Raw genomic sequence first — 11,256 nt, 5'->3', positions numbered from 1 at the left:
GGAATCCTTATACACTACTGATGGAAATGTAAATTAGTATAACCACAATGGAGACGAGTATGGATGTTCCTCAAAAAACTAAAAATAGAACTACCATACGATCTAACAATCCTACTGCTGGGCATACATCCAAAAGAAAGGGTATCAGTATATTGAAGAGATATCTACACTCCCTTATTTATTGCAGCACTATTCACAACAGTTAAGACATGGAATCATCTCAAGTGTCTGTCAGTGTGTGAATGGATAAAGAAAATGTGGTATGTATATACAATGGAATATTATTCAGCCATATAAAATAAAATCCTGTCATTTGCAGCAACATGGATAGAATTGGAAGACATTATGTTAAGTGAAATAGGCCAGGCACAAAAAGATTGCATTGCATGTTCTCACATACATGGGAGAAAGAAAAAAAAAAAACTCACAAAAACAACAGCAACAACAACAACAACAGCAAAAACACAAAAATAACTTCATGGAGACAGAGACTAGAATTATCTAGAATTATGGTTCCCAGAGGCTGGGAAGGATAGGAGGGAGGTGGGGATAAAGAGAAGGGGTGGCTAATGGGTACAAAATATAGTTAGATACAATGAATAAGAGACAGTAGCAAATAGTACACTAGGGTGACTACAGTTAAAAACAATATATTGCATATTTGACTAAAAGAGTAAGATTGGAATGATCCTAACACAAATAAATGGCAAATGCTTGAGGTGATAGCTACGCCAACTACCCTGATTTGATCATTATGTACTGTATGCCTGTATCAAAACATAACATGTACCCTCTAAATGTATAGGACTATTGTATATCCATAATAGTTAAAAATAATTTTAAAAAGAAATATTTCACCAAGCACACTTGAGTGCATGCCACTGTGCACGTATAAAAGATAAACTAATATGAAAAAATACTATTAAAATTATAAAACATACCAGACTCATTTTATTTATTGCCTTGCTATTTTTTTTGTTTCCTTGCTAAATATATACAATTTATGTATAATACAGATTGCTCCATTCATTAAGAAATTTAAGGGAGCTTGCTTATAAAAATTAGCTATGCATCTATAATTTAAAAGAATCACTGATGCACTCATTCTGTGGGAGGGAATATGTATTTATTATGATCTCTAATACCATTGTTAATTAATATTAAAGCAATATAATATGACATTTAAGGTAATACCTTAATTTATTTTTTGAAAATGGGTAATTTCTTCAACATAATATAGAGATTACTGTAATAGTCATCATTACTTTTAATTACCCAATAATTACAGATTCAATGTATCACATATCTATCTGCCAAGAAAGGATATAATTATTTAATATAAAAACAATTGATCTTGACAAGAGTCTAAAATTAGGTAAGAGTTTATGGCATCGAAAATGGTTAAGACATTATATTAATACTAAGGAATAATTCAGATCTATAATTATAGTCCATATTTTATGTAGTAAGTGTCAGATAAAAATTCATATCTTATAATTTGACCCTAATATAACAGAGTGTGATTTCAGCATGGATTGTTACCACACATTCAAGATTACAAAAGCACAGATGATAGCTTTAATATCATGATGATGGGGATTATACTTCCAAAAATAGTACACTGTTTCAGCTGAGTACCTTGAGCAATAACACCTTAAGAGCAGAGATATGACAGTAGGAAAAAAAGGCAGCAAGCAAATGAAGTCACCAAGTTTCTAGTTCAAGTGACAATAAGAATGAAGTCTCCAGGCAGACACAGGAAGCAGAGGAGGCATGGTAGGCTAGGAAGGGAAGATGAGGAGGAGTTAACAAGGCTTTAGTTGTTTCACCTAGAAATAACTGCCAGGTATAACACTCTGAAGAGAAAGATGCGCTACCAGTTCCTAAAAAGACACCAAGAAAAATCCAAACCTGAATTAGAACAAGGCTTTGTTCAAAACAAAAGCAAAATAGCTCCAAACCAAAACAAACAAGGAAAAAAGTTCCTTTGATTTTAAATTATGGGCTGCCTACAGAGTTGATCTTTTCTCTGTGATGCTCTATCACAGAAATGCTACTTTAACTTCCATGCACTGATACCATCATTTTTACTGGTCTGGAATCTGAGCCACTCTGTGCCCCAAAAAAGGCCTGTGTCCTTTTCTACCCCTCCACATTTTTTACATCCTCCTGCCAGAGAACAGCAAACTGTTGAGACGCCTTTCCACGTGAAGGGCCCAAATGAATCCTGTGCACATTACTCTTCCATGACCTCCTGACAAAAACCTTCCTCCAGCCGCTTTCTGAAAACAAACCTTTCCATCCCAAGTCCTTCCAATGACCAACAGGAGCTCACAAAACTGGTGGAAATGTACCTTTTCTAGGATTCCACTTCCTTAAATTTAATAACTAGTAATAAGTAGTAATAAGTAGTAATAACTAGTAATACTTCCTTATTATTCTGGCACTAGTCAAGTTAGACATTCAAACAATGTGAACTAATTTGTTTCCCAAGTCCTCAATTTATTTGTATTTTTATGAATTGCATCATATTTTCCAAGAAAGTGAATCAGAAGCTAACAGCTCTCCATTAAGGACAAGAACGTTATCCACAGCACTTTGTAAAATGCTATGATGACGAGTACAATTTAAATGGAATTTGGTACTATACAACAAAACACAGGATTTGCTGAAGGCTTTTGCTTGTTAACTTAAAACTATATTTATTTAAGACAAGGGCATATTATGACTTAAAATGATATTACAGCATTCAGAGAGAATTGCAGTGATTAGAGGACAGCAGGTCCAAACTATCAAAACTCTATTCCCAATATTTAGAACCAATTTCTAATTGTGGAAGAATACAATCTTTTTATTCTTGATGCTGTTTTCCAAGACATAGATCAAAGTTAATATTTATGCATCTCTCAAAAGTACTAGGGGAGGTAATGTATTTATGTTTTCAAACTGCTTTGAAATTTAATCTCAAAGCCTTTATTATTTATAAAGGTTTTCCTGTGTTGATGAAATAGAAAAATTCTGACTAACATCATGTTGCAAACATTAGATGGCAAAATTTCAAAATTATGTATTAAATTAGTTTGATATGTCAGAATTAATTAAGTATGTCTGAGTCTAGATAATCCAGGTATTTAAGGTTTAAAAAGAAAAACAGTATGTCTTTTCTCAAGGTATATAGCAGGGCAAGTTCCCCAGATCAAATGTTAAAAGACAGGTTCTGCAACTACGCTGCAGTTCACTTAGCCTTTGACATTTGGTTCCTCTATTTGAGAAAGCAGAGAGAAAAATGCATGCTTGTTTGTCCTATTGTGGAGGGCTGATGTACCATGACCAAACTAAGGAACAAAAATATGTAAATTTTGTGAATATCAAGGATTCTAAAAACACAAATAATTTTTCCCTCCACTGAAAAAATTAATCACTTCTCCCTTTGCTGTCCAGAAAAGTAATGCCATTGTTTCATAATCTTACGAACTTACTGTGTACTTGTGGTAATAGCATTTGTGACTATGTCTATCTATGCAGAAGATAAGAATTAAGCTCCTTTGATGAAGAGATTATGCCTTCTGAATCTGTACATGCTTTATCTTTCACTGATAAAGAACTCAATAAAGAGATGAATAAATGAATGACTGATGAACCAATCATTAAAAAGCAACACTATTAAAAAATAAGAAGAGTTCTTTGATAACAAGAAATTGAAAGAAGTAACTTTGCAGTGAAAACCTTTTTTTTTTTTTATTTAGAACCATCAGCAGTGGGGAGTTAGTAAACTGTTAACTGGCTCTCTGATGCTGCCCCTCCTACCCAACATAAAAGCCCTAATTTGTGTTGTTTCCTAGTTTCCAGGTTCCATTTGGCCAATCTCAACTTCCTAATATGATACCAATGAACAGAGATTTGGGAAGCAATGTGTACAATATATTCTCATCAGCCACACAACCCACCTCTGTTCCTCACGGTTGCTCTTCTTGTAGTGTCTTCAACTGTACACCTACCTCAACTCCCATTCATATTTTCTTTACTACTTTGAAACTATGTTGCTAAAATCAGGTAAGCAAACCTGACATTGGGCCTTAAATATCTTATGAAATATTGGAGGAGTGGGGTTAAATTAGGTTATATAATTCCAAAGAAAGTTCATGAGACAAATTACTCCATTTCTGGTTGGTGGAATTCATATCAAGTATTCCAGACTACTTAGTTTGGCTCAAGGACCAAAAGAAAGGCGCGTGGGAGCCATTACTTACTCAATTGTGTTTCTGTCCACTTTTCCTGTCATGTTAATGCCATAGAACTGCTGCATGGCAGCTAGGGCAGACTGCATGGTCTCTGCAGAGCGCAGCACTGACATTCTGGGGTCAGTCGGTGGAAGGTAGCCGTACTTTTGTAACCAAACCTGCAATAACAAGTACAGTTTCTTTTAGATCAATTTTATACTTTTACAATAATTTTCTGGTAATTAATGTATACCTATAATAGAGTTTTGAACATTTTCTCCACAAGGGCATACAGTATTTTAAGTGTTTGATCTTTTTGTAATATATATTATATAGGTGAAGTTATTTTAATATAATTGGAGTGACTGTTATGGATCTTTGTGACATACCTCCTAATGCTAATTGAAAAAAAGATTATTTGTTGCAAGCTTATAATGTATAACATACTATAGCAAATACTGGATAAAAACTTAAGATTATCTCTGTCCTCCAGGACCTCAACCTCCCAAACTGAAGGATGCTTTTCAACAGTATGACTCCATTGAGAGGTTTATGCTGCAAGGGGCAGTTATGTGCATATACCACATTAAAAAAGCCGTCTTCCTGAAATTGACCAGTGACTCCAGCTATGACGTGTAGCTTCTTTACAGATAAATCATGTTACTCTATGACATTTTGAGTGTAAATTCCATAAAACCATTCTAATCAATCGTAGCTAGGTATCTTTTGATGACTTTACCATGTAAAGAATATTCTTTCTTCATTTATTTCTGGTGACTCACTTTAATCTAAATCACATAAGTAACCAAGCTTTTCACCTATAGAAGAAATCAAAATCCAACTATCATCTTACGAGTGTTTAGACCTCTCTTTTAAGGTCTCATGATTTTTATCCCCCACCTTCCCTGGTGAAGGGCGCTCTGGGAGGACAGAGAAAGAACTCATAGTTAAACTCACATTCTAACTGTGATTGGAGCAAAATTTCAGAATCATTTAAGGTTAAATTTTACAAGTGAATACAAACGTAGGGCATTTGGGGAAAAAGAAAAAAAAAAACAACAACAAAAAACACATGTATCTCCACCAGGGAGCAGATGCTTTCTAGTTTTACAATGCTATGCATTCATTTTAAATGCGCAATCATATGTTCCGGCCACATCCCATCCTGCAGTCCTTTACCTCAATCCTCTAAAGGGCTCTGAGATTTCTTGGAGTTTGGTGAGCTACCTCTCAAACTGATAAGGGCCAAATACTTCTGTCCCTGGCATAAAATAGAAGCCTTGCTATTTAGTGAAAGGTATTTGCCAGCATGTGTTACCCTTCCTACCTCAGTCTATTTATCATATAAATGACCATCCTATGAAATCGTAGTTTTTCCCTAATAACTAATATTCTTCCTTTATGAACTTCAACTTCTAAAACAGGAGACCTATTTTCCCAGTGAAAATAACCAGCAAATATAGAAATTAAATTTCACCAAAAGAAACTAATATTAAATGCATCAAAGTCTTAAAATGTGAAACACAAAGTGGAATTTTTCATGGTATTTCCAAAAACTAACCACCTCAAAAGTACAGTACCATAATTATGCACATTCCCTTGAAAAAAAAATTTATTCTAAAACTATTTAAGAAATGAGCAATGCATCACTGTCAGGAAGGTGTATTAGTGAAACTTAATCTAGTAAACTCATGTACCACATAGTAAAAGCATGCCAAGACACTCTTCTCATCTAATCTGTAATGAACAGACTGCCAGGGAAAATATGAATATTCAGTTTCCTAGTTAACAGTGGTGCAGTCTGAAGTAGACTCCACTTTTTTCTGAATGAAGGAGGCAGGGAATATTATTTAATATGAAAGTCAATACCTATTGTTATGTAATTTCTCAAAATTAGAATGTTGTATCTTGATTTTTAATAACATACATGCACCAATATTCTTAAACTGAATGTTTTTTCCATAACACTTTGTTTGCATTCATTTCTTACTTGCTAGAAAGCTGACTTGTTGCTAGGTTACTCATGAGTGCTAAGCTACAGGCAATTACGTTTATGAGGAAAGCAAAGAGAAAACCATTAACAATAAAACCTATGACTTATGTACAGATAGAGGAACTATAAAATATGTAAATGTTAAGTGCATAATGAACAGAATAAAAAATACATATTTGATTTATGCACTAGCCTTTCAAACAAATGTTTTAAAATAATGTAAAAAATGAATTGGGATTTTTCTTCAAGTTTTCTTTTACACTGTCACTTATGAAAGGGAGTTCTTTCTGAATGACTGAGGAGTAGATCATTATTTTTAATTGTAAAATATTGGGAAAGCTATGAGTTCTACCATTTTATGGTCAAGGTTTGTCTTCTGGCTAATCAAGATTGATTTGTCACCTAGGAAGCAAACCTTTCTTCCAAATTACAAACGTAAAATATCTTTTTTGACAAAAAGTTAAATACATGAAGTAATATTTGAAAATGTATCTTTCCCCTTACCCTAGTATTCTGCTATCCAAGGTTAATGATTTGGCATGTAGTCTTTGCATCTTTTTCACTGTTCTTAAAAATAAATTTTGAGATATAAATATATATGTGTGTATGTGTATCTGTAAACATATATACATATATATTACAGATTATACCATAACCTTCCATCCTCATATGTTTTTACTTGAAATATATCCCTATTTTCATCATTGTCTTAAAATACTTCATCTCCTGGATGACTGCAAATACTAAATTTGTCTCTTGAGACTAGCTGTGCCTTAATGTCTTTTCAATGTTCTCAAATATACATTATGAATAGTTAAAGAATCATCCATTCTTGTGTGCACTTGGATGAATGATATATAATTTGTAGGGGTGATGCTAGGATTAACTGAGAATATACAAAGCCCTCAGCATAATTCTTGCTCAGTAAATCGTATTACTATTTTATGCTTACCAAGTACCCTGAGTTCTTAAAATCGTTCCTGTTCACCTTAAGATTTGTCCTTGGGATAGGGCAAGATTAAAAAGGGGAAGGTTGAACTAGTCATAGCTGTAAGGAAAGACAAACAACATGGGGTAAGGAATCATAGAGTGTTTCAAAACTCCCCAAATCCAAAAGCAAATAAGATGTGACACATTTGGTAAACTGATTTTTGTTATGTTTTCTTCATTTTGTGCTCACTGGATTGACAAGTGCTTTTGAGAACACTGAAAAAATATCAAGGGACAAACAAGTTCCTTTAAGGCAAACCTTGACTCTTTACTATCTGGTACTTACCCCACCTCATTATCACCAGAACAACCAACCTCAAATGAAGCAACAAAATCTCACCTTTAATTACATTCCTGTTTTACTAAGTCATCAAACATCTTGCTACCAGGTAGACAAAACCAATTTCCAGCACTTAGTGATTATTCAGTTGGAGGAACAACCAGAAGACTGTTGTTCTCTGCAGAGCAAGACAATATATCAAGCAATAAAAGGTAAACACTTAAATATTAAATGTGGTGCCAATAGATACTGCCTTTACTAGATTATAGCATAAATAAGGACAGGCAAACAAAATTTCAGCAAAATTCATTAATGAATTCATTAATTCATAAACATTAGTGACAAAAACTGACTTTGTCACTAATATTTCATGTGCCCATACTGTGAAAACCTATGCTAATTGACTGAGTTATTCACCCACATATATTAAGCAGTATCCTGAAAAATGATTACATAAAAAATGGAGACAGTAGAAGTTCTCACCACTAAGAGCAAAACTAAGTAGTAATTTTTTAAAATATATATCCTTATTTATTCCTTCAGGCAAATACTACAACCTAGAGAAAAAAAAATTCCCTCTAGCCTTGAAGTTAGTAAGTTTATCAACATCTTAACATAAAGTTATACTGTTATTAATTTGCTTGATGAAACACAAACGCAAGAACAATTTTTAAACCTCCTCACTGATAGGACATAATATATAGAGAAAACATCTTGAAATACTAACTCTGATTAATTGCAGACATCCTTTCCCCCACCAAAAAAAAAAAAAAAAATGGAATAAGTGAATAGGTGATTAAACTAATGAATATATTAGAACTAGAAGAGATACATTTTAGAAATTATAGAAATAATTGAAGGGGAATATAAGGAAGGCTGTGTTAGGATTTTATTTAATCTGAAAAATCGCTTTGACAGTCCACAATGCCTATTTGTGACTGAATTAATATTTTCAGGTTATTTCAAGTAAAGTTAATTTCCAGCTAACGTGGTATGGCAAATGCAAGTTCCTTGTACCCAGTGATTATATGATCCAAAGTACAGTACTCATATGAAAAGGAAAGGGCAAAGGTGATAAATTTATTTTATAGCATTTATTTAGTAAGAATCTCTTCCATTTACTTGATTATATAAACATTTTTATTATTTTGGGAAACAAGTTTTTAAAATTGCTGACTTCTCAAATTTTAACATACTAACAAAATGTCTAAATCTATGATGTTTAAAATATATTCTGATATAATTAACTGACTTTCTCAGATGAAATTCAACTGAAAAAATGCTTTTAACAGATAACTTCTCAATGTTATAAAATGTTAATTTCCATTTTTCAGTATGAGATTTATAAATGCATTTGTTAAATTTTGTTATAAAGCAAAATTAACAACTAAAAGGTGATGACCCCTCTATTTTGCGGTATCATCAGCCAAGGCAGTAACAGCTTAAGGACATTTTTTCCTGAAATACCATATATTTGCTGGTTATAAAAACTGGCAGGACTTGTGGCCTACATTTTCTCTTCTAAAAAATGGTTATAAATGTGAATTATAACTACCTATTAACCAAACAATTAAATTCATGTTAGAGTAGTCACTCAGAATTGGTCAAATTGAAGATTCACAGGATAAGTTAACAAGGCAGAAATTAGCCTTTTTCTTCATTCAAAAATCTAAATGGGGTCTAAATCACCATCCCATCCCTAACATGAATGGATTAGTATATGAAATTGCACAAATATAATTCAATTCACTTAGAATTTTACCATCTCTTTAATGGCTTCTTAAAATGCAAAGGAAATAGTGGAATAACCAAAAGCTACTCTACAAAACATCTTATCAATTAAGAGGCAACCATCATTTGGACAGGAAGAGAAGAAAACAGGTGAGTTATACTAAAAGTTGTGATGACCATCATGATCATATTTTACACCTTAACATGAAACTCACTTATGATAGAAGCCAATAACTTAGGGTGTCAAGGCTGTGGAGAGGTTTTCGAATCTGTATAAAGTGAATTACACTTCGTATTTAGTAGCTGTGGGAGCAAAACCCCTCCAACAGTAATGGCAGAGCCCCAGTGTTAAAAGAGAGCAGTGCCCTTACTTGAAATTCCATTATGTGTTAGTCATCATGCTGGAAAGTTGCAGAGGACTACAATATGCCGTCTGTTCAGATTTTACTGTTTTTTTTTTTCTTCTAAGTTGTTTAGTTTTTTTTAAAAAAAATTATAGTATATATGCACATACACATACACATAAACAGTGACAAAACAAGACCAAAATAAAAGCAAAATACAACCAACAATAAACAATAACAAAGCACGTATATGATACCACAACCCCTGTTTCTGAACTAGACAGAAATAATTACCAAAAAACTACTTGTAATAATCATTGACATGATTCTTCTTTATATCATGATTACCTAAAAATTCACAACAGTCAAATCCCCCTCAAATCTGTGTCTTTTCACACTAGCCAAGTGAAGAGAAATGCTGAACAATGCACCATGTGAACGTTCTAAAGGCACTTACTTGAGTCTGTCATGTGAGTCACAGATTCAACTCAGCTTTATTTACTGGGAGCAGATTCAGTTTCATTGACACCAAAAATACAAAAAAGAAATCAATCTCAATTAAACTTGCAAAGTGAGGGGTGCAAAATGTCCCACTGAGATGAAGGTACAAAACACCAGAACTTCTTTTTTATTTTTTTTAGATGGAGTCTCGCTCTGTCACTAGGCTGGAGTACAGTGGTTCAATCTCGGCTCACTGCAACCTCCATCACCCAGGTTCAAGGGATCCTCGTGCCTCAGCCTCCTGAGTAGCTGGGACTACAGGTACGTGCCCCCATGGCTAGCAATTTTTTTGTATTTTTAGTAGAGATGGGATTTCAACATGTTGGCCAGGATGGTCTTGATCTCTTGACCTCGTGATCCGCCTGCCTCGGCCTCCCAAAGTGCTGGGATTACAGACATGAGCTACTGCGCCCGGCCAATACTAGAACATTTTATAAAATGCACACATCCACACTTACAAGCCTGAGCGTAACTGTAGATGAAACTTAATACAAAAAGAAATAAACTTTACTTTTACTTAATATACAGACTAACCAAACTTCATACATTCATCACCACCAGATGTCCTGAGGGAGGAGCTGGAGTTCCACAATGCAGAGTTTCACATTGTCACCTCAACAGTTAGGATGATTCCAGCACAACACAACATACAGCTATTTTTCTGTGCCAGGTTATACGGATTTATGAATTATATCATATTACAAAAAAGAAATTTTATAATACTTTCAAATACGATGGGGAGTGACTAAGAAAATATTTTGTGCTATATAGATGTTTGCTGGCTATTTCATAGCAAGGTACTTAAAAGTTGTCAAATTTAAATGAGTTATGTATTTTCTTTTACAAAAAGACAAAAGTGCTGTCCTTTCCTGTGAAGACAAGTAGCTGCAAATAGTGTGCTATTCAGCAGCTATTTTGGGATATAAGAAACAAAAATCTTTTAATCTGTACCATCAAGATAAAAGTGATGTTTTTGCAATGCAAGAGAAATTGCTTTTCAAGGAAAGATATGCCATGCCAACTATTTTTAAAGACAGATGTTTGGAAATGTTTCTATCATCACATGACATTACACTAAAAAAGACAGAAATTCGGCTCGGCGTGATGGCTCAAGCCTGTAATCCCAGCACTTTGGGAGGCCGAGACGGGCGGATCACGAGGTCAGGAGATCGAGACCATCCTGGCTAACACAGTGAA

The 11,256-nt window shown here is 33.8% G+C and overlaps 1 protein-coding gene across 1 annotated transcript in view; it reads right to left on the bottom strand.

The window, feature by feature from the left end:
- The window catches only part of MMP16 (matrix metallopeptidase 16 (membrane-inserted)), a 293,161-nt gene that overhangs the window by 150,199 nt on the left and 131,706 nt on the right, over positions 1–11,256 (bottom strand). The window contains exon 2 of the mRNA XM_011937076.1: positions 4,251–4,399. Within this exon, the coding sequence (XP_011792466.1) occupies positions 4,251–4,399 (149 nt within the window). The remainder of the gene's footprint in view (positions 1–4,250; positions 4,400–11,256) is intronic.

Source organism: Colobus angolensis, unplaced genomic scaffold (assembly GCF_000951035.1).
Source record: "Colobus angolensis palliatus isolate OR3802 unplaced genomic scaffold, Cang.pa_1.0 Scaffold16, whole genome shotgun sequence".
Classification (NCBI taxonomy): Eukaryota; Metazoa; Chordata; class Mammalia; order Primates; family Cercopithecidae; genus Colobus; species Colobus angolensis.
Note: the sequence above shows the minus strand (reverse complement) of the source record. Positions and strands in the feature narration are given on the sequence as shown.